Genomic DNA, 24,470 nt, shown 5'->3' on the forward strand with positions numbered 1-24,470 from the left:
CCCAAACCCCTTCAATCACATTAAGTACTTCAGGGCTCTTTCCTACTGTTTCCACTTTCCCTTCTTGCTACAAGTGTTTACCTGTCAAGCAGAGGCCGTTACTTAGGGCAATAAGTTAGTGAAGGATGTAAGAAAATCTCTTAGGGTACTCATGTGCCCCTGCACACAGCTGCAGGTTTGTATACAGATTGGGCTGTGGCTCAGTTGCTTTCCACTAAAAAATGAATAGTAGTATTCACATACCTCAGAGCAGCTTTGTAGTATATTGAATTTAGGACTACAAAAAGCTGAGACACGCACACTTAAACAGATATGTGATCAAAAAATGTATTCAAATGCAAGCCTGGCTATTTTTTTTCCCTTCTTTTTTTTTTCTACAGGTGATGAGTATGGTGTCTGGCTTTGGTCCTCTCATCACAGCTGGCATTTTTTCTGCTACTTTGTCATCAGCTCTGGCATCTCTCGTCAGCGCACCCAAAGTTTTTCAGGTAAAAATCCAAGTATCCACTTCAAAAATGAACAATTTAGTTGAGCTCTATGTGCCAAATGTGATAGATATTCAAATAACGCTGACATATATATTTCTACAGAAATAGGCAGGTCTTATCACCTTCCTACAGCCGCAGGCATTTAGGATTGCAGGGTTCCTTCGGTCAGAGCTCAGCTTGGTGGCAGGAGAGGGGGATGCACATGTGTTTGTTTTGTTAGCTTCAAGGCTACTTTCAGGACCACTACTATCTCCCGACAGAAAGCCAGCCTGTACCTCAGGAATGCCAGGAATTTGCAGAAACCTTCATTCCTGTGCTGGCAGGTGTGCTGAGAGATGCCGTCCATAAGCTGCTGGGAAGCAGCAATGTGGACAGAACGTCAACGGAGGGCATGAGACAGAAAGATAACTTATATAAGCACAGCTTATACCAAGCCACTGATTTCTGCTTCAGTTTCCATCAGTTTAAACTCTATGGAGATATTCTATTAATCTCTCTTTAAAGCACTGAATAGGCATTAAATGTCTGTGATTTTGTTTCGATGCTATAATTCAGCAGGATATTGGCTTATCACCTTCTTTGAATGTTTACATGCCATAGCAGTAGATGTACTTTAACTACTGAGATAGATTAAATTTTTGTTTAGCAAAAGTCTAGTAAGCTGTCACTCACAGAGAGTTTCTTCTGACGCAAGAATGCACTGCTTAGCAGAACTAAGTTCTGATTTGTCCACCAGGCTCTTTGCAAGGACAACGTCTACAAAGGACTCCACTTCTTTGCCAAAGGATACGGAAAAAACAACGAGCCAATCAGAGGATATGTACTCACTTTTGTGATTGCTATGGCATTCATTTTGATTGGTTTGTATATACTTACATAAATGCAATAATCTGATGTTTTGAAATTCTGTAAACTGATATTTTAATACAATGATTAGCTATAGTTAGAAAAGATTCCAACCAAGTTAGCACGCTCATACCATATCAAATACGGCAAACTTAGAAAATATGTTTCTAGTTGATACTGCATACAGATGTGAAATAATTTTGACATAATTTGGAGGGCTGCTCTGCCAAGCCTTCTCCACAATTTGCTCAAAAACACAGCTTAAATTACCAGCATTGGCATCAGAAAATCCTAGCTACTGTATTGAGTGTGCTGTCACTATTACCAGTACATTTGGAGGAGTTGAAATTTTAAAATTAGTTTTTCCAGGACCTCAATTTCAAACTGTGTGACATTGTCAATAAATGGAAAGTGTAGTTGAGAGAATTCAGATTGCCATTTAAAAAGGAAAACAATACATTTCAACTACAAATTAAAAGTAGCTTTTTGAGAAACACGTCTGTCCTCTAAATTATGTATTTAAAGTTCTGAAACTTATACCAGCTCCACATCATTAAGAGGCAATCTGTAGAATCAGAGCATCAAGTATAACCTTGCATAGCATATATATTATATAAATGAACAGGCACATTGGTATGAAATGAGGTATATCAAGGTGACCTTGAATTAGCTCCACAGAAAAATACCAGAACTCTCTCTGGACAACAAATCCAGACAGTATACAGATTTAATGTATTATCAGGAAAAAGCTACAGACAACTTAGGAAACCAGTACCTATGTCTGAATTGTGTCTTGCAGCTGAACTGAACACCATTGCTCCCATCATCTCCAATTTCTTCCTGGCTTCATATGCTTTGATTAATTTCTCCTGCTTTCATGCCTCATACGCAAAATCTCCAGGTGAGTTGGCATTCACCAGTGATTTAAGCATGGGCTTCACAAACTCATCTCTACGAGTTTTTGACTGTGTGTCAGAGAAAGCAGCAGTACCTGTAAAACATCTAAGCTACGTGATCTGAGGTTTTACTGCTCCCACTGAATACGATGACATTTTATTTATCTCCAAACGACAAAAATAATGGCTCTAGTCCTTACGTTCCCTGCAGTTGTGTAAGATGAAAAAGGCTTTGGTGGATCCCACTGGAGCAAGAAAGCTCCTCCTTAGGGTGTTTTTCCCCTCACTATCAGTCGACATAGATGGATAAAAAACCTATACTATCTCTGACCACATAAAGTAAGTAAGGTGTAGTGGGAAGTCTTTACGCCCTCCTTTGCCAAAACTGCAGTGACATTTGCAGAAAGTTTGTAAGAACAGTAATTGTGCTGGAAGTGATGCAGCCTTGAAGAAAACACACAGAACAAGAACAGGTCCCAAAACCAACATCAAGATAGCTCTGCAGCGGCTAGTAGCAGAATCATAGGCTAGAGTACAACGAGGTCCTGGACAAGGATATCTTGAGAGCCACTCTCTACATTTGTACAGCAAGGGAAAATACAGGCTTACAGGCATAAGCATCAACACAGCAGAATAATCTGCTTCAACATCATCATTAAGGACTAAAGTCAATCAGCTGAGCAGCACGATTTTGGGCAAAAAGGAAAGACAATTTCCTGCTACTATGAATCAATTATTCAATTCTAGAACAAGGAATACATTTTTGATTTCCAGTGTGAAGAAACCTGCAGTGGTAGCATAAATGCCTACATCAACTTCCTTCCTACAGATCTGCATGGTGCCATTTGTTCAGAGGGCAGACAAGATGAGCACTTCTGCTAATTACCTGCACAGCTGAACAAATGCAGATCGGCTCTACATGGCCTTAGAGCTGAGTAAAAATTACTTTTACAGACTTCGTGTACGTGCATCTGATTCAACTCTGCCACTACTTAACATTTTCTGACAAAACTGCAGCCATTTTTTTTCTTTTCTCATTTCCTTCAGTTAATTTCTGCCAATTCACAGTGATAGATTATTATAATTGCAAGGCTGCAGGACAGCAAATTTCCTCACAGCAGGACCTTCCCATTCCCTCATTACAAAGATGATCCAAGACAGGGTTGCTCAGCCTCTTCTTGTATCTTCAGTTTTTTTTCCTCTCTCCAAAAGGGTCTGCTCTGCAGAACACCTGGCAGAGGCCAACAGACCACAGAGGCTCACTGCTTGTCTCATTTTAATTGCTAGCAGGGGAAGGATTCAATACTGCAGCTGAAAAGCAGCAGGAATAATATCTCTTTAAAGTCAATTGCAAATTATTTTATTTTTATGCATCAAGGCCAGATGATTTCCAAGTTCAAAATACACACACGTACTTGGAATATTAGTATATGCTCTCCTCTCAGCAAGCATTTAGCTCCCATTAATAAGTTCTATACATATGCATCAAAAGGACATAATAACCTATTACTTAGAGTTATAGTAAAACCTGTTTTCAGTTCCGAACCAGCGAACTTTAATTTGGCAAAAATATGTATAAAAAGAACAGCCATTCAAAGCCAAGCTGGACATAGGAGAAAACAAATTATAGTGAAAGGCTTGCAAGCCCCAGTGCTCAGTGCAGATAGAAATCTACATCAGTCAATACCTGGAAGTACCCGTTGATATGCTGCCTGAGAATTTGCATGCATCTCTCCCACCTCTTCTGACAGAACCTGAAAGAATCTGCATGTGGGTCTCTATGTGCAAAGTCAGTGGATCGCCATTTGCTCAATATATTTTCTCTTCTTCCAAATCTTCAATTCTCTTTAAACAGGTTGGAGACCTGCATTCAGATATTATAATATGTGGATATCACTTTTTGGAGCCCTGTTGTGCTGTGCTGTTATGTTTGTCATCAACTGGTGGGCAGCTCTCATCACTTATGCCATTGAACTCTTTCTATATATTTATGTAACATATAAGAAACCAGGTAAGGCCACAAGACTTATTTTGTGTACGTTAAGCAGCCTCACTGAACTTTATCAGAATTAATTCTGCTTACAAAAACAGACATTCTTTTTTCTTCAACACCATTATTTAGAGGAAAGCCTGGACTACCCTATTAAATCCCACTTTACATAATATAGAGTAAGACAATATCCTAGTGAACTTTTGACTGTTAAACACTCACTTCAAAGATGGTTCAGGGCTTTGTATAAACATTCCAGTGCAGCAGTTTACTCCCACATCTTTAATAAGAGTTAATTTGGGCTTTTGCTTGAGTATCACTTGTAACTTTTCTTCATCCCTCCACAAAAACTTGCTTGAATTTTGCTGTGCTCTTAGCAGTCTCATCTGGGACCCTCACTCTAAAGGGAAATTTGCTGCCCATAATATGACAAAAATACAGGCTGCATTATTTGTGAACTGATCTTTTTCCAGTGCCTTCCTATAATTCCTCACTAAATTGAGAAAGATAGGAACACTTTACTGTTGAAAAAGATTACTTAGTAGCACAGGAAATCACAGTAGCGGTGCTTAGAAATCTGTGCACTAATGTAGTACAGCATCAGTATGAGACCACTTAGTCTGTTTATTAATTTCGAAGACTAAATTAACCCATGTTCAGATCTCAGTGCTAACCATCTGATTTACTTGTTCAGTAGAATAAATAATTCAAAGAAAAAAAGATGAGTTTCCCAACATAAGATGTACTTTCATTGCCCATCTTGGGATAACAGCACCTGGTCCGTGCCTAAGTTTTCCTTTTCTCTGTTTTCTCTATTTCTGCTTGCTCTCACACCTATTGAGATGGTATGTGGATCTCTTCCTGTAAACATCATCAGCTGTAGGGAATGCACCTGCGAAAAGACAAGTGTGTCAGAAAGGCATCTGAAGATTGTTATCCTTTTCCTAGCATATTGCAATGTCCTTGCTGCAAAGTAGCAGCTAAAAGTCTGGTTAAAGTCACTGAAGACACTGTACAAAAGTTTCCAGCTCCCCAAGGAAAATAACTTCTATTCAGCGCTTACCTACCAACAACTGAGTGGTTCAGAAAAGTCTAACATTCCTCAAAAAGGCAGCCTTTAACCCCCCTCCACCCCCTCGCTTAGTTACATGGAGGTTTAGCTCTGAATCTTGGCATTATTGGACTTGATCTGCATTCATGGAAAGTTGTTTCACATCTGTCTCCCTATATATACACCAAAATTGGTTTTGGAGAGCAATTTTTGACCCATATATTAGAACTAAGTGAAGCTGGTGATTATCCTTCCTAATGGATTAATTTGAACTTCCTGAAGTTACATACCAAAGGCATTACTCGGGGCTGTCCATTTTATACGTGGGAGAAGGGTACTAATTTTATGAAACAGAGAAGAAAACATTTATTGAGCAGAGGAAGACCACTGCTTATGCTTTATGTTAAAAGAATGAGATGATTTATTTGCATGTTTGCATAACCAAACCTATTCTCATGAAGCACAAATAATGATAGATCTGTATCTACAAAGCACAAGAGAATATACTGTGCTTTGGCTCAGGTGTAACATGACTGCTAACCTTTGTCACAGAACAGAGAAAAGCCCATGGTTTAATAAGCATTGTTTATCTTTATTATATGCAGAAGTAAACTGGGGCTCTTCTACACAGGCTCTTTGCTATATTAACGCCTTAGACAGTGCGCTGGCATTAACTACCGTGGAAGATCACGTGAAAAACTTCAGGTAAGATTTCCAGTGAAAAATAGAATGGCTAATTCAGAAAAAGTACCTCTCCCAATTAAATACAGCCTTTTTCCTCCTAACAGACCCCAGTGCATAGCATTAACAGGAGCTCCTATGATCAGGCCTGCTCTGCTAGACATCACACACACTTTCACAAAGAACAATGGGCTGTGCATCTGTTGTGAAGTGTATACGGTAAGGTCAACTCACATGAATCTGAAAATTCAGCACCAGTGGGTGCTGCAGATCCCCATTACACATTCCACTCTCACTTGGCACACAATGTTCCCACTGGTGCTGATGGGCGTCTGTGCAGACCGTGAAAAAGATTCGTACTGGGAATGAATTTTGTCATAAGCCTTGACAAGAAAGCTATCGGCTGATACAGAGCCTGCTGGTAAATGCCTCATTGAGATGCATTTCAGAGTTCATAGCAGACGGACCAAAAAATGATAAAGGTTTGAAAAAATAAAGCATTACAAGTAAAGAGTTTTTTTTGAATTGATACAGTGAGGCTAAAAAATAAAATAAAATTAGGGAGGCAGAGTTCTGTCAGGAATATAGCAAAAGAGTCAAATGAACTAAGGTCTATTTCCAGCTTTGTCACTGATGTGCAGTGCTGGGATTTGGCATGTAATTCAGATCTCTGTGCAGTGGTTTCTCCAAAATTGTAACAAAGCTAATCTTTGAGGATAAACATGCTCTTCTTAAATCTTCTTGGAAGCAAAGTCTATTTCTAGCTAGAAGTAGACAGGAAATTATGAATTTTAACAGATGATCACCTAGACTCTCATTAAGACAGAACTAAAATAGATGGGCTCATAGTGTAGAAGAGAAAATGTATTTTAAATATTACAACAACCTTTTGAGGGGAAAAAAAAGGCTCATGGCACCAAAACGTGCTGTAGAATTGAACTAATAGAACCAGTCCAGACAAGATAATGTATTCTTCCACGAGTATAAGAATAATTCATTTGATGCTGTCACTTTGAAGAAAGAGAGTATAGAAGAGCTACATGTGACTCTTTCCACATTGAACGAATCTATAAAAAGTGAATGGCTCTGATTCTTTTCTACTGTAATTATTTGTAGCCTTTCTCCTACATCCACTAAGTACAGAATCAAACCCAATAAGATCCTGAAACTAAACTGCTTCATAAAACTGAGATTCAGCAAGTTTCCTGATTTATTAGACGTTTCTCTAATATTAGCACTTTCTACGTAGAACTAAAATTTCATGGTAGTCTATTAAAAAACCTACATTTATTTTGCTAGCATAAGCATTTTTTTTACTATTATTATTTCTCCAGTAACATAAGCTAAATTTGATTTGGTTAGTCATCAAATTGTGATGCAGTGAACCTTCGCAAATTGCAAAACTGTGACGACAAGCAAATAATAAAATTCCTGGGAGTGGGAATGGCGAGCACTTAAAAGCAGTTTGCTGGCACAATACAAGCTTGTGAGATGTCTTGCTGCCACAGAAGCCTGTAGGGCTCCAGAAAGAGAACCCAGGGAAGGGAACCCAGACACCATCTTGAAAACGACAGAATATATCATAACAAACATTGCAAGACCATTTAGCCATAAAAGTAATATCCAACGTATTTTGCCTCAAAGCTGACACACTGCCAACAATGCAAAAAGTTTTAAGATACTATACTAAAGGGAACATCTCACATTCTGTCTTCGCAAAGGGCAGCAAGAAACTTTCAGAGAACATGGTAATGAATAGTTCAGAGATAGGTAAAATAAATATGGCAATTTAACCTAGAGAAAAATAGCTTTCAAATCATCTTTAAGGTAGTGGCTGTACGTTGGTTTGAACAGTGAGTTTCCAGAAAAAGGCTATTCTGCTTTTATTCCCAGCCTTCATACGTTATTGCAAGTTTAGTCTTCATCCAGGCTGAAATTCACTGCACAATGGCACAAACGTTAACACTGATACAAAGGAGTGTATCTTGTCCAGTAAATTTGCTCTTCTAGAGAATGGTCTCTAGAAGAGGATCACATGAACTCTTACATCCCTCCTCTGGTACTTCTCAAATAGTTACAAGAGATCTACAAAAGGGACAATGCATCAGTGAGCATCAACCCAGCCACTCTGCCAGATCATTTCACAGCTTCTTTCTCAATGCTGTTTTCTTCATGGAACTTGCTGAAAAATTCATTTTGAAGGCCTTTTCTCCTTATCTATTAGACAATGGCAATTAGCTGAAAGCAAATGTATTGCAGTTATTTCTATGTCTATATAATAGCGCATTCCACTTCCTTCCAGGAAGGCCAAAAAAAGAATTTCAGCAAGGCTGAGAAGTTCTGAGACAAAGAAATTTGGTGTTACTTTCAAAAATCACCCTTTAGAAATCGATTTTGAATTAAGTGATCCTTCCCACACACTTCATTTTGGAGATAATGTCCCGCAGTTTCAGTTTTACACCGTTCTTGAATGGGAATAAAATTTGAGCCTACAGTATTTGCTAAAGAGAGAAAAAAATCTAACTCCTCCTCAGCTTTTCTAGCTTATAAGGAAAAGTTACCATATACTAACTTATTTTAAATGTGAAAGATTTACATACGAATTTTGAAATATCATCTCCTGAACATGAATTTAAAAGCCTTTCTAGTTTTATACTGTGTGAAGCTTTTAAGAATTTCTTTCATTTTTCTCTTCTTTTGGAATCAAAACGGCAGCTTGCTGACATCCTCAGATCATAGAAATTAAAAAAAAGCAAAGGAATGACTTCTGCATAAAATGAGACTCTGTAGCAAACTAAAGTTCTAAACTACCTGTTTATGATGAACCGAATAGGTACCGTGTTAGGTACCCATGCTAGGTACAAGGAAACACAGATGGGATTCTAAATGCCTCCAAGCCAACTGCACCCTTCCAGTGTGTCTAATTACTTCTTCTGTCTTTGGCATTGCTGGACACAATTCCAGAGTTTCCAGTTCCACTCTTCCACTCTTCCTTGGAAAGCAAAGACTACTTGTCCAACCAGTAACACTCCAAAGCCAGTACATGAGACTCCTGAATGTACTTCTCTGCAGAGGAGCAAGACTACTGCTTCAGCTTCCTAAAAGACAGGATGAAAGAGAATAAACTAGGCCTCACAAACCTTAACCTCAAGCTTAAGAGCACAGATTTTTGAAATCAACTAAATTTAAGATACACACTCCCACACTCATCTTTATCTTTCTAAATCCCACACATCTCTAACTTTCTAAAGTTCTTGCAGACTTGGCATCTTCCCCGGGCCAGACCTTTTGGGGTACCAACTGCCAACACATTCTTTACTGTTAAATCAGTGTACCAGGTCTCATGACTTGGATATAGACATGGATTTTGTCTCATTAAATTAGTGGATGACCACTGGAAGGACCTGACGACAAAGGCATTTACATCTTTATTTGTACTGCAACAACACTTTGTCTTTTTATTAGCAGATAGTAGCATAGCAATGTGCATTTAGATCTGCTGAGCTTTGTTTACATAATCAAGTGAGGGAGGGAGTTTATTCACTCCTAGATTCTTCATCATAATTTAGATATTTTTCTAAGATGGTACAGCCAAGAATAGTTATTCTTTCTGTCAGAATCACTGTATTTAAGTAGTATTAACAGCCTCAGCCTTCTTGAGCAGAATATGAATTATGTTAGCAGCACAGTTCTTTTCAAAGCATTGAATCTCTTTGGACTCTTTTTTGGAAATGTACTTTTTTTTTTTTCACTCTCTCCATTCAGTCCCACAGCAGACTAGGTAACACCTTCAAAATCACTCTATGATGTATAATACAAAGCCTTCTTAATAATATGTTATTGTACCATGCAGGGACCACGCAAGCTGTGTGTTAAGGAGATGAACAGTGGCATGGCAAAAAAGCAGGCCTGGCTTACAAAGAACAAAAGAAAAGCCTTTTATGCAGCAGTGGCAGCCGACAGCTTCAGAGATGGAGTCAAAAGTCTCCTTCAAGTAAGCTTTTTGTTTACAGAACACACACAAGAGTGATACATCAAAGCATCCCTTTATGGAAAGCATTTCTGTTTGCTTGTTAAGAAGTCCCAAATATACATTGAAAATGTTGTAAATAGAGAGGGCATTCTGGGGGTACATGTATTTATAATACAGGTTATTTCATAACAAGATGTAGTCCTGGGCTATGGAATTATGAGACCGGGCTTGCTGATTCTTTCCTAAATGAACAAAACGGGATTATTAAAAAAAAAAAAAAAAAAAAAAAAAAGAGAGAGAGAGGTAAGTATCTACACAACAACACAAATCTCTGTGCAGCTGACACATGATACACTCCAAATCAATTTGATTGCTTGGCATTACACAACAGATTAAGCATTTAAGAATGTTCTTGCGTTCATTGAAATTTAGTGTAATAAACACGCATTTTTTTGTAACAGAGAAGGCTATCTAAACAAGCACGCAGTATTTTTCTCCCATTCTAAGAATACAGCAGACCATTTCCAAAAGTCCATTTAGAATGGTTTCAACAAAAGTAGCACAGAGGCACTATTTTTATATTTACCACCTCCCTCTCTCTCTCTCTCTCATATATCAGAATATTTAAACGTGTAGGCACTGAAACAAAACATAAAGAAAATTCATTCTATCAGAACCTGATGTGGATATTTCACCATCAGTTTATGTATTGTCTCAGTAGGAGATCCCTCTAATGCTTCTGAGAATTGTCATTGTCAGAACTTTTCCTTTGCTACTATTTAAGCCACAAATAATTCCCTTCCAGCAGACAAAAGGATAACTTTATCATCACTAGAATATCCTAAGGACATCTGTATTGGCTTGCCAAGCAGTGAATCACTTAAAGCAATGCAAATGCAACAGCACTACTCAAACTTTCAGTCATTCTGAAAGTAATGCCTCCTATTTATTTCCATGGAAACCACAACTGATACAAAGAGCACAGTAACACAGTTTCACAGAGCAAATTCTCAGCTACAAGGCACCATTTTTCAACATATTCACCACCATTACCCAATTCATCAGTTGAGCTGATTGATACACTCTTCATTTCCTGGTGTGACAGTTGGGCATGGCCCTCTAGAACGTGGCTTGTCTTTCATGTTGCTGTCACCACAGCTGAAATGCACCACCCACCACCTCACTGTGCTCGCTCCCACTTTCTGGTCTTCATAAACTTTCAGCAAGTGTCTATGAATGTCAATGGGTGCCATTTTTTCTGCAAGGAGGAATTCAATTCCACACCTTTGCTTCATCTGCACATCCATGTTGAACACCATTTTACCAGACTGCCCCTCTGCTGCCATCTGTTGCACGGCAACAAAACGTAATGAAATATCAGCAGGAAGGTTCAACCTCTACTGCCATACCACCACCATCTGCCTCTTGTGGGCCAACATACTAAAATAGGAGGGATTAGTTTCAGAGCAGCCTTCGTAAAAACAACCTCCAAGATTCTATGTTTTTACCCATTTTCTTTTTGCTTACAATAAAAATTGGCAAGTGTAGTAACTGTATAAGCTGGTGTATTTGTGGGTCTCCTCCTGGAGGTTCCCCATACATTGAGTATTTAGATTTCTGTAAGAGTTATCTCACCTGAATATAGATCTGATAGCCCTTATTTTTTCCGGTTTTAGCATCCAGACCCAGTTTTGGGGACAACCTAATATCTTGACAAACCATTTGTTCTTGTTTATAAACTGTAGTTTCATCTATAAAGCATGCTCAGCTAGTTTGGGACAGATAACCTTTTGGATAGAATATAACATAATGGAAACAGTTTCTAAGCTCAAGATAAAAAAAGATATATATTATTAAGAGTGTATGCCTTCTCTGCATATCTGAGGTGTTTAAAAGGAAGACAGGCCATCTACTGGGTATTCCAAATCTGATAAAAGCTTTATGCTATTACATTAGAATGAGCATACAAACAGCACTTGAACTCTCTCTTGATTCCAAGTTATTGAACCATTTTAATAAGAGCACGTCAGAAGAAATGCAAATGAATGCTAATTTAGCAAAACTACATTTCTGACATCTAAAAATCATTTATAGTTGGAATGATTTAGAGCTAATCTTTTTACACGGGTATGAGCATGAAGGACATTCGTGAAATGCAATCTAGTCACAAGCTTCTCCAGTACATTACTTCAGTTATCTTTCACCATTACTTCTCATTTACAGTAAGAGCATGTGTGTGTATGTTCTCAAGAAGTGTTTTAATATTGATAGGCCTCAGGATTGGGTAGAATGAAACCAAATACCTTGGTGATTGGATTTAAGAAGGACTGGAGAAACGCGGCTGTCACACAAGTTGAAAACTATGTGGGTGTTATACAGTAAGTAACAGATCAGCATCACCCTTTTTTACTCCCTCTAGTCTGGATTAATACACATTTCCATACAGAATTTGACAAGTAGAAACAATGTAAGAATACACCTAGAGATCTGGGTTCACAAATGCTAGCTCTAAAACAGAAGTTTCTGTTCATTACTAAAAGCTCCATGGCTTCACGCACCTAGCGAGATCTGCTTAGCAAACATCTGGCACAATCAGAGATTATGTGGCTTGACAACGTTACATAAAGAAGCTGCACTGCTGTCAGCAGTGCTTTTGCAGAACTATATTTTCCCCCTTTTTTTTTTTTGTAGGCAGGAGCTCAGTGAAAAACAACCCTAATGCGCATACTTAGGGAATAAGAGAACATCATGGAATTCTTCTTTTAAGCCTGGGAGACAGAGAAAGAGCCTTGCTTCAAATCTCTTGTGTGCCAAAGGCTCAGCAGCTCTGTGAGTTGGGATTTAGCCAGAAACAGTCATTTAGAAACAGTCCTCTCAGATTCTTGTTCAAAATTCACCTGCAAAGCTGCAGCAAAACCCACCCCAGATTTGTTATTTCCTCAGAGAAGGGAGAAAAAATTACCTACTGGCAACCCAGCTCCTAAAAAGCATTGCATGATACGAGACCCATTTTAAGGAATAGCCTATCTTTCCTCATACTCAATGGTAGTACTCTTACTTTTTTTTTTTTAAATGAAGAAAGTTGATAGAACGATACTTAATCTTGGACAATACCTCCTGCAGCATTACCCAGAACAGCCCAGCACATGGCAGTAATAACTCCCACTGAGCACTAACACTTATTCATCTGCTCAAGGTAGCTTTCCCTCACCAACATATGTGATACAAAAGGATATATTCTCTTCTTTTGCAGTGATGCCTTTGATTTTGAACTTGGCATGATTATTGTCAGAATTAGCCAAGGATTTGATATATCTCAGGTCCTCCAGGTTCAAGGTATGTGTTATCTCAGCATCTGAATTATATTTCACATGCACAATTGTTACAGGCTCTGCACAAGGAAGACTCTGATGAATACATCAAGTGTCACCATCTGGTTTCTAGAGTAGTTTCTCCACCTGTGACCTCTACAGTTCCTCATTGCTTCTGTAGTTTCAATTCTGCCAAAAATCCCTGCTGAAGCCAATGTCCACTGGCAGTTACAGGAAAAGGCCAAGCCTCACAAAGTTACGGGTTTGGCTCAGCAGAGAATTCAGCTTCCAAAGCACTTCTAGCACAGGCACAACTAAAGCAGTAAAATCATGCTGTGCCAGAGCAACTTGTCACTGTGCAGTATGGCTGCTTCCTGCTCTTGACACATCTTCCTCACTCTGCCTACCTGATATCTGGGGCTACTGGGAATAGGGAAGCTATGCTTTGAGTAACACAGAAAGCCATGAAAATCCTGGCATCACAGGAAGCACCAATTCTCCTTTTCACTTTTTTATTCATTCTTCCTCAGATTAGCAGTACCTATACCTCAGGAGGTAGGAAAACCTTCCTCCACGCAGCTCAGGGAAAAATACCATCTGGGTTGAAAATGTAGAGAGAAAACATACAGACAGCTGTATCTAAACAAAGGGCTTTCAAGAATGACATACAATGGTGGCCTTGGTTTTGCTCTTTAGGACATAAGAGTCCTACTGGTTCTTCACAGATGAAGTCCATCAAAGCACCATGCTCCATTTAAGCACCCCATTAGAATAATTATGTTTTCAGTATGATAACTTTCCCAGTTTCTGTAAGTTTGTCTACTTGAGCAGACAGATACAACCTAAACCTGGAGATTACTCCCAGCGTCCCATGTTCTCCTCACCAGAGAAAGTTTTTGTGTTACTATTTGGATGAAATCTACAGACAAGAACAGAGGTGCTCATAGGAAAGGAGAATGGCGACTCTCTGCTGCCGCCTGCTGCAGATTGCCTCCAGCTTCTCCCCACAGCATCTCTGAGCTGCTGACAGACCGCGCTCCCAGCTGCTGAAAGAAGCACTCCCACCTGGAAAGGACACAAGAATCCTAACTCAGCTAAATAAAACTAAATCTCTAGAGGACGGATTCTAGGATAAGGCAGCCCTCAAAAGCAAATCACCTAAGAATTAAAAGGCTCCAGAAACACCCTAAAAAAAAAAAAAAGTAAAAAATGGGTATGCGAATATTCACCTGCTCCCTGGCAGCCTGATGTGCATGGAGAGCTGCAGTACAAAACAAGACCTTAAGAAAATATTCCAAATAGATCTATGCTTCCCCCACCCCACTGATACCTCCAGCAGAACTGCCTACCCTGTTTGCATGCTGTAAGTCAGAAACTGACTGATTAAAAAAAAATACATTAATTAATTAGAACACCAGTGAAACTATAGCAGGTACCAAGTGTCAAGACACTAGGAATGAGAAAGAATTAGAAGCAATGAGGAAAAAAGAAAATCCTCAGATATACAGAAGTGTTTTGAAGCAGATGCAGTCTCTGAAATGGAAAAAAGTGATTATATTCTATTTGCTATGAAATTCTGTTCATGAGAGAAACTGAAATTCTATTTTTGAATAACCATTAAGTTAGTGGTTATCATCAGCTCTAATATTTAGAAGCATATGGTTGTCATGGATTCTAAAGTAAAAGAAATTATATTCATGTATGTTGGTAATTGAGAGTTCCAGCAGCACTTATGATGTCTAGCTGATGAGGTTTTCTCTTTGTTTTAGAAACTAACAAAAATCTTAAAATTTACCTCACTCTTAGTCCACGTATAACTCAAACAGAAGTCTTTTCCTCTTGAAAAAGCCTTCTGCAGGTAAATGTTTGTATCATATTAATTAGCACCTCACCATAATATACTCCACAATAACACATGGTACTTTTTCCTCAGCAGAAGTCTAACATCACTAAGATGGAATTGATCTTTTACATTATTGAATTTACAGAATTGTTTAGCTAAATCTCATCTGTTTGCAGCAAATACTAAAGAAAATAAATAAGAAATATTTCAGTATAGAAACTGATCAAATATTCAGTATCCTTACATTTTTCCATGAATCTCGAGTCCAAAGTGATGTGGCCTTGTTCTTAGACCAGAGGCCCAAGGGCTTAAACTGAATACATCAGCTTTCTCACTTTAGGAAAACAAATTTCCTGAAGTGTTTTCAAATTCTTAAGAAGAAAAACAACCCACAAACATAACTAAATACAATAATACTGAATTTGATCCAGAGAAGGAAATCTGAGAAGAGTTAACTAGCACTTTAGTACACACAACTGCTGCAAAAGGCGTGGGCACTCTGTGTTAAGGATTCCAGAGGTAAATTCAGCTTCTCTTCCCTATTGGTATGCAAGAACAAAGTATTTAAAGGCTTCTCTCCCAGCAGCATTACACTGTGTGCTGAGAACTACAACAGCAATTACAACATCACTATTATTTCAATAACTGATTTTAGTTGAAATAGAAAATGGTGTGTTCACAGTTCCCTTATGTTTTCCAATATACAGAGGAATTAGAGAAGCTGGAGCAGGAGAGATTGGCACTGGAAGCTACAATTAAAGAAAATGAATTTGAAGAAGAAAAAAGTGGCATCTGTGGATTCTTCAGAAAAGCCAGAAAGCTCAATATCACACAACATGAAACAAAAAACGGTACGTTTCAAAACGAGAACTTCTCCCTGACACCTTAATTCATCACAGTCTCACCAATATGCAAAAACTGGACTTCAACTCCGAGGCCAAAGCTCCTGAGCCACACAGAAGCTCCTGGAATGAGGCCTCTCCTGTGCAAACATGCCTTGGGGGTCACACTCTAGTCCAGAATAGAGCATCCTTCTGAGGCAGAAGACTCTACCTTGTACAACACAACTCCTGCCTGGCCCCATTTGCTACACAGATTTCAAAACAAGCTCTGAGTTGAAAAGTCCATCTCTCAAAAATAGTATGTGATTAATGTTTGAGGAACACAGATCAAGTCTTATATTTTAAAGGGTATTTTCTGTTTTTAAACAAAGACGCTTTCTTCCCCCACTAAAGAAAACAGGAACAAAAGCAAAATACTCAGCAATGAAGCAATCTCACTTTATTCAACATTAACACACACACACACAAAAACCCACTATCCAGCTGGAAAACAGATAAAAACAGCACTACTGCTCTATATTCTAAGCATATTTTCACAAAAATGTACAAATGAAAGTGGTAAAAATACTGAAAGTACACATACAGCATGTGGTAAAATAACTAATTAACACAACATAAATGTACAGCTTATGAAATCAAAATTACATTTTAGATATAGTAAAATGACACAGAAGTACAGACAAAATTAAAGGTCTCATTTCAGAATTGCTAGGCTGCAATGATAATGACCCACCTGAAGCTATGCTTGTATGCAGATAAGTATTTTCAGAATTTTCACCTGCAGAGTCTATTACATCTGGCTGTGCACGCAACTCCCGGAGGTATCAAGAAGATCTACAGACTGAAAACACAAAATGTTGTTATTCTTTACTTCGCAGACTTCAGTTCATTTTGCAGGCACAGTAGAATATATTTTTATTTTAAAAATACCAAGAAATGTGCACCCTTGCTTCAAATACCCTGTTTATTTAGTTCAGAAAGGCATAAAATACGTAATGCGCTTTGGCACTATATTTGAGATAAATGATGTTAATATCCCTGTGTCTCCATTCTCCTTAAACTCTCATTATCCCCAAAGTTGTTGCATATTCCAGCATAGATGTTACAACTGTAGAGGAAAGCCCACAGCTTCTTTAGAACTATTGTGTACATGCTCCAGAAATACAGAAAACAAAGCAACACGGCAGAGTAAAATCTCTAAAGAAGTCTGTCTGCTCCATTTATAACACTGTTCTGACATTGTCTTTTTTTAAGTCATCAGAAGAGAAGCAGTAATAAAGCCACAGGCTTCAAAAGATGGAATTAAAGGTGCTGTTAGTGCATAGATAGGACCATACCTTGTAACAGCAGCCAAGCAAAGAGCAAGAAGCAAAGTTTATTTGCAGTTAATAACAACTCTCTCAAGCACAAACAAGTTGCCATCCATCCCTACATTTTCTGCCTTCCAGTCTTAGTCTAACCTGTGTTCTTGCTATAACCAGTTAGCTCTTTGTCTTTACTGTTCATTTTATGAAGTTCTAGACATTACAACAGAAAGATTAGCTTGTAAACAATGCCATTTATTTCCAAAATCTATCAGGTATTTATTAATTGCTTTTGAAAGTGCCAGTGAAATCCAGGATAGCTAACAAGATCCAGAGAACAAATAATCAGACAAACCTTTTGAAGACATTACAATCTAGTGACACATTATTACAAAAGCTTTGTTTCCTGCATGTACTGGTATATTAGGAGTCCACTCTGCCTGTGCTGTCAATTTCTGTAGTTTTAGAGCACAGGAATTATAGCAGACGCAAGTCAGGCCTTTAAACAAATATTTCACATCTGTTGAATTTTTAACAAGACAATCTAATGAAAGAAAGCAAATCCATGTGACAGCCAACAGGGTTTTTTTTAGTTCCTCACCTTGATTCAGGCAACAGAAAACCACCACCCATTTCTAGGAGCTGAGTTCTTGTTCCTTATGAGGACAACAGCCAGTTCTACTTATGTAAGTTTAAACACATATAGAAGCACTCACAGATCTGAGATATTAGTTAGTTTAATACCTTTAAAATCTGATGGCGAACATCATACAAACATGCTTCTCTAAGAAGCAACTGATTGTTTGAGTTTGCATAAACCCAAATAACTTGTTCCTAAGTAAAAGGCAAACTAGAGCAAGGTTAGACAAAATTTCACAAATCTTTTTTCTCCTTCATTTTTGTACAAACGAATTGAAAGAATTACAGTGAACATGACCAAAAAAAATGTCCTGATGTTTTTATTCCTGTTGGCTCCCTACAGCTATTCAGGGCCTAACTTCTCAGAAATCCTGCTGCATCTTCTCTTTCTCATTTCAGAGAGCACCATTAACACAATACAGTCAATGCATGTGGGAGAATTCAATCAGAAGCTTCTAGAAGCCAGCACTCAGTTTAAAAAGAAACAAGGAAAAGGCACAATTGACATTTGGTGGCTGTTCGATGATGGAGGTAAGGGATTAATATAAGAACCACAGGAAGAGAGATTTCTATGTTGCCACACAAAAATTTCCACAACATTGTTTTAAAATTATGTAGTTAAGTTTATCTTGAAATACTTTAAACTGACAAAAAGCATCTCCGACGCTGGCAGTGTTAAGGATGGCATTTTTACCATACAATGCACTAATTTTGTCTTCCTGCAATTTTCTACCTCGTCTAGGTCTAACAATCCTAATTCCTTACATTCTAACTATCAGGAAGAAGTGGAAAAATTGCAAATTAAGGATCTTCACTGGAGGAAAAGTCAATAGGATTGAAGAAGAAAAACTGGTGTAAATATATGTATTTTGCCTCCCTGTTTAGAGAGTTTGAATTGATGAATATATTGCATATACAGCAGGAAGCTGGAATTACTCAGAACAACTGGTTTGCTGTACTGTGGGCAGTTCTAAAAGAAAAACGAAGTACCTTACAGAAAGGAGCTGAGTTTATGGCATGGCCCTTAAGGCTCAGTGTAAACGGTGATTACCAAAGAAAACTCACATCCAGATATCTTCCCATTAACAGCTCATATTCCCTTCTCCAAGAAGAGCACTCTGCACACTGTAATGAGATTATCGTTTGTTTTATGGGATTTACATGAGATTATCTAGTTAACAGTGAGTGAAATTGCACATGATGCTTCTCAAATGCAAATATCATAGCCCATATGAATATACTTAAACACAGCAAAATGTAAGGAAGGTAAAGATGAAGTTAATCAACTTAAGACCAAGTTAGTTAACTTTTTAAAAAAGTCTAGATTTCATAATCATTTGCCTTCAAGCAAATGAAAGGTATAATACAAGCTTATTATAGTCATCACTGTATGTAGGACCTTTCCTTCTGAAGCACTTCACACAAAAGTAGCACAGCCATTTCACTACCAGGTGAAGTCAACAATTTAGGATGAAAATCTGGGATGGATGCTGCTTCTCAAGGAAATATTAGCACTGTTTAGTTAGTTATCTTCATTTAAAACTCCAATGGAAAGCAGGCAAGTAGATCCAAGAACGGGAGTACGAATTTAGCCAACATCACTAGGATTACAACACTGTGCCCCATCAAGACAGCTGCCACAGGTTTTGCTTTCACATAAAGGAAGACTTTACGGAGGAGAGTTCCTCCTCACTGCTCTGGTACTGTCAGTTGTAAGGACTACCCTAAAGTTAACGTATTAAGTAGAACAGATATGTACGTGTTTGTAGATAAGAAAAAAAAGTATAGGAGTTCTCATCCATACTTACACCAAAGGCAAAACTGACTTAACCTACTCCCTAAACTCAGCATGAGCACACAAATCTGTGAACCATTCCTACTGTCAGTTGGTGCTGAAGAGCACTGGAATTTCTTTTATGAAAATATGTAAATGCAACATTTAAGTAGATCATATAAACTCATACATAAAAATATTTTAAGTATTTCACATCAACATTCTGGACCACGTTTTCATTAAAACATACACTACCAGTATTGTACTTACTCCATGCATTTTTCCAAAATGTAAACACTCTTCAGTTTTTGTTATTTTCATAGATCATCATTTAAATAAATTATACTAAAGCGATCACATCAATCCAGTTCTGTAATTGGAAACTGAAACACTAACTAGGGCATTTAAAGTACTTTGTCATATAGTTAAAGATAATGAGACAAGTGCATTTGATATCTTAACTCATTTATGAGTGCTCTTTGATGCGAGGCACCCAGAAACACAGTGATAAAATATTATCTCTTTTGTTTTCAGGATGGCTTCACTTCTAAGCAAATTTAGAATAAAATTTGCCGACATTAATATCATTTGTGATATCAATATGAAACCCAACAAAGAGAGGTAAGAAACATTACCAAAATGCATTATTTAGCAGCAGGCATTTATCAGGAGCTTGTTTCTTGTACGTTAAGCTTCAAAAAAAAAAAAAAAAGAAGAAGAAGAAATAACAGTCACTTTATTGCAATAATTTCCCAAGTACCTAGAGCAGGAAAAAAAAGAGAATAACGTTTTAACAATCACAATCCAAAGTGTCAAAACTGCAGACAGCCTTTTTCTTCATGTTGCTATGATAAGACACAATTTTAATGAAGACTAACTAGACACTATATTTAAGAGCCACTACATTTAACAGGTATTTTAATAATGGCTTTTCATATCCATTAGTTTGCGATACACTTAATCATATTATCCAGCCAGCCACAGTTCTTTTCTCTGCTAACTCACTTTTCTGGGTTTTACCATGCGTTCTTAAACTTAATAATTTTCTGGTCAAAAATAAGCATACTTTTTCTTTTTCCCATGAGGATAATATTATAATAAGCCCCCATCACTCAAATATAATGAAGTTAAATAACATTAAAAAAATGCATTTGATCTATGGAATTAATATTCTCAGGTAAGAGTTAGGAAGTTGGTAAGATAGTGCTCAGGAAACCCCACCTCCAACTGTATTAGCTATGCTTATTTTCAGGTCCATGCCATTACTAATCATTTTGCTCTCCACAGTAAATTATAAATAATAATAATAATAATCTGACCTTCACAGATGTCTCCTGGTTTTCTAGGCTTGTATTCTGGCACTTTATATAGCGATGCCCTTCTTTCATAATCTGTTGTAGAAAAGCCCAGTGCAAAGGGTAAATGCACCTTCTCTCTTTTGCTCAGGGGTGCTTCACTCACTCACGTTACATATGGATTTCTCCTTCCATGCACTAAAGATCATCCAAGATCTTCAAGAGTCCCTGCTTTCTAAAGCATCTCTCTACAGAAATAGCCTATTTCTTCTATTTTGTGTATACAGAAGTATATAGTACTTTGCTGAGGGAACAGCTGAATCCTAATTTATAATATTGCTCTTGACCCTAAAGAACCTCTGAAAACGCTCTCTCCTTACTATCCTCTCTTCCAACCTGCCCCTTACTTAATAGTCCATAGATACTTCACAGTCAGAGGGCTCCTCTTCTCCTCCCAAAGCCTTCCACCAAGCTCAGGTGCAACCTAAGGTTAGTCTCTTAATTCTTTAGGCACCGGTTTTCCCCACACATAGCACAGAATATGAAACACACTTACATTAATAAAAATAGAAACGCATTTGCATTAGCATAACATAAACTTCCTGGGGTCTCTGTGGGATTATAAAAATTTCCAACAAATGAACAAGCAGGGAAGTATGGCAGGATGATAAGCTTCGCCTGATAATGAAAGTCAAAAGCTTCAAGAACAAATTAAGAGAGAGAAATTGTAGAAAAGGTGGAAAATGAATACAAATCTGATCTCCATACAGAAAAAAAAAGGAAAAGAAAAAAAAAAAACCTGCAGCATTTCCCTCAACCCCTTGCTACAAGAGATTTATATCATCTGTTTTTCTATTTCACTATGTCTGTGACAGGAAAACTGTATAACCAGGAAAATGTAGCAAATTCTCTGCAACTGTAACAGGCTAAACACAGCATTTCATTATCCTCAAATAACCTTTTAGTCATCCTCAAATTACCTCAACATATTGAAGCAGTATAGATAAAACCTTGGGCATAATGCAGCAAAGAACAGTTGAAGTTTTTGTATGTTTTTAAGCTGCATTTAGAGGGGCCTGCCATACACGGTGTCTACAAAACAAGTTAGTGAGTGCATATCCTGAAGCAAGGCCTCCTTTGTAACTCCTGTTTCAGCTGGAAATTCTTTGAAGAGATGATTGAACCATTTCGTCTCCGTGAAAGCTGCAAAGATATAACAACTGCTGAGAAATTAAAGCGAGAGGCTCCGTGGAAAATTACAGATGCAGAGCTGGAAGCATTCAAAGAAAAGGTAAAGCCTTGCCTACCTTCCTACTCTTGTGCCTATTCTTATGCTCTAGACCAGATCTTACAAGTTACTAGTAAGAAAATGGGAAATACCAGATATGGAATTAGAAACACGACATGCAATAACTTGTATTTGATATTTACAAATTGGATTTATGCTGTGAACACTGGAGGTGCGTTATGACTGCATTATTCAGCACTCTGTAAGACCTCAGCATGTTTACAAAGTATTTTCCAGGCCAGTGAGAAGCTCTGCCCACATTCAGAGCCAGCCAGATGAAAGCCACTTCTAAACCAGAGGCCTGCACTAACTGCACTAAGCCTGAGCTAATAAGATCTGCTGAGAGGTTCGTCAGACAGTTCCACTGTTTAGAGTTTGAATGTCTTAAAAAGAGAACAGTTCCAAGCATTAACCACTTTGGGAAATTTAGAGTTGCATCCAGACCCTACAACCAGCTCCAGGAATTTGCCCAAAAGGCAAGAATTAACACGGATTCTGACTTCAATGGCAGAGCTAAGTTTAAACCTGCCTACAGAGTAGGAACTCTCCCACAGTTTGGAGATATTTTAAGGCTGATATATTTTAGTGGCTGATCCACTGGGTAAACTGGTGACTGGGATGCACTTTAATATTGTTGGAATGCACCTTTTTAGCAGTGATCTGCCTGGTTTCATCAGGCCAGTGCCGACAGGTTATTGAGAAGTGTTCATTCTTAAGAGACAAGTTCTGCTGCAACTCTCAGAGAAGGAATCCAGCAGTCTCATTTATGGTTCCTGCTGGATTAACCTGAGTGCACTTGGACTTTAGTTATCTCCACTTTATGGTGCTGGTAACTTCCTCAAGTGGAGCAAGGATTGTGAGTCAGAGCTCAGAGCTGTCAAGGGTCACAGCCTGACATATTAACATAAGCTGAAATCAATAGCAATGTAAGATTACACACCATACTACTGACTGCAGCAGCTGGGAAGCAGACTGGCTGCTCACTGTTTTACCCTTTTCATAGATTTGATAGCCAGCATAAAGTTACGGTAGCCAGCTGCCTGCGGAAAACTTTCAAAAACACTCTTGGCATAAATCAAAGCCTGAGAGTCTGAGTCCTTAAAACACCTCCATAAAAAAAAGACTCCCAGATGTAAGCATTTGTATGCAGAAACAATGACAATGCAACAGGAGGAAAAATAAATATCAACACACACACGTTTATATAGCAGTTAAACTTGGTCCCGTCCGGGCACTGACTAAAGAACCAAGACAAAAACCTCCATGTTTAAAGCAGTCAGCAATACGATAAAGGCTAAATGTCTCTATAAAGTAACAGCAACAAAAACAGTTTAGCTTACAAACCCAGAAGGACACACCTCTTATCTTCAGCAGTAAGGCAGTTCTGGGAATGCTATGGAGGACATTAGAACACACTTAAAATTCAAGATTCAAGAAAGAAAAAAAAAGGGAAAGCCTGGCAGCACTACAGATAAAGGGTGATGTCATAGGATTACTCTGTTCAGATAACAGCTGACTAAACTATGAGTATTCTTACTTACATAACACAGGTAAAATGAGCTAAATTTCTTTAGAGAAGGAAAATGTAAGGTCTGAATGGAGAAAAAGAGGTCTTTTTACCTTCTCCACTGAAAGAAAAAGGTAAATTTATGACATCAGTTAAGGTGCATGTACATCCCACACTGCAATCTCTCTGCTCTGCTCCCTTGTTCTCTATTGCTTCCATTACGTTTTAAAAACTTTGAGGGTCTGAGCCTAACTGAAGTAACCTTAGCTGAATCCCAGAATAACAGCCATTTATGCAATGTAAAAAACATCCATACAGATACATAATGCATAAAGTAGCTAACAGTCTTACTTCAGCCTCCTGGTCTTTTGGAGAACAATTTCTGCAGGTGTCAATGTGATTACAGAATCACAGAATTTGCAGGGACCTCATGAGATCATGGAATCCCACCCCCTGCTAGAGCAGCTTCCCTACAGCAGGTTGCACAGGTTGGCAGCCAGACAGGTGTTGAATATCTCCATAGAAGGAGACTCCACCACCTCCCTGGGCAGCCTGTTATAGTGCTCTGTCACCCTTACTGTAAAGAAGTTCTTCCACATGTTTGTATGGCACTTCCTATGTTCAAGTTGTAGGCCATTCTTCTTGTCCTGTTCACTACACACCACCGACAAGAGCCTGGCCTCATCCATTTGCAGCTCAACACTGACAGATAGAAGAATCAATATATTATCCACCATCAAAC

General features: G+C 38.2%; 1 protein-coding gene across 2 annotated transcripts in view; it reads left to right on the top strand.

Annotated features, from left to right (window-relative positions):
- Positions 1-24,470, top strand: part of SLC12A1 (solute carrier family 12 member 1) — a 52,647-nt gene that overhangs the window by 23,897 nt on the left and 4,280 nt on the right. For both annotated transcript variants that reach the window (XM_021407318.1, XM_021407319.1), the window contains exons 11-24: positions 381-488; positions 1,225-1,348; positions 2,134-2,235; positions 4,086-4,241; positions 5,877-5,976; positions 6,060-6,171; positions 9,806-9,946; positions 12,197-12,303; positions 13,179-13,261; positions 15,787-15,930; positions 18,264-18,395; positions 18,607-18,718; positions 20,173-20,259; positions 22,089-22,224. In XM_021407318.1, the coding sequence (XP_021262993.1) occupies positions 381-488; positions 1,225-1,348; positions 2,134-2,235; positions 4,086-4,241; positions 5,877-5,976; positions 6,060-6,171; positions 9,806-9,946; positions 12,197-12,303; positions 13,179-13,261; positions 15,787-15,930; positions 18,264-18,395; positions 18,607-18,718; positions 20,173-20,259; positions 22,089-22,224 (1,644 nt within the window). The remainder of the gene's footprint in view (positions 1-380; positions 489-1,224; positions 1,349-2,133; positions 2,236-4,085; positions 4,242-5,876; positions 5,977-6,059; positions 6,172-9,805; positions 9,947-12,196; positions 12,304-13,178; positions 13,262-15,786; positions 15,931-18,263; positions 18,396-18,606; positions 18,719-20,172; positions 20,260-22,088; positions 22,225-24,470) is intronic.

The sequence above is a fragment of the Numida meleagris genome, chromosome 9 (genome assembly GCF_002078875.1).
Source record: "Numida meleagris isolate 19003 breed g44 Domestic line chromosome 9, NumMel1.0, whole genome shotgun sequence".
Taxonomy (NCBI): Eukaryota; Metazoa; Chordata; class Aves; order Galliformes; family Numididae; genus Numida; species Numida meleagris.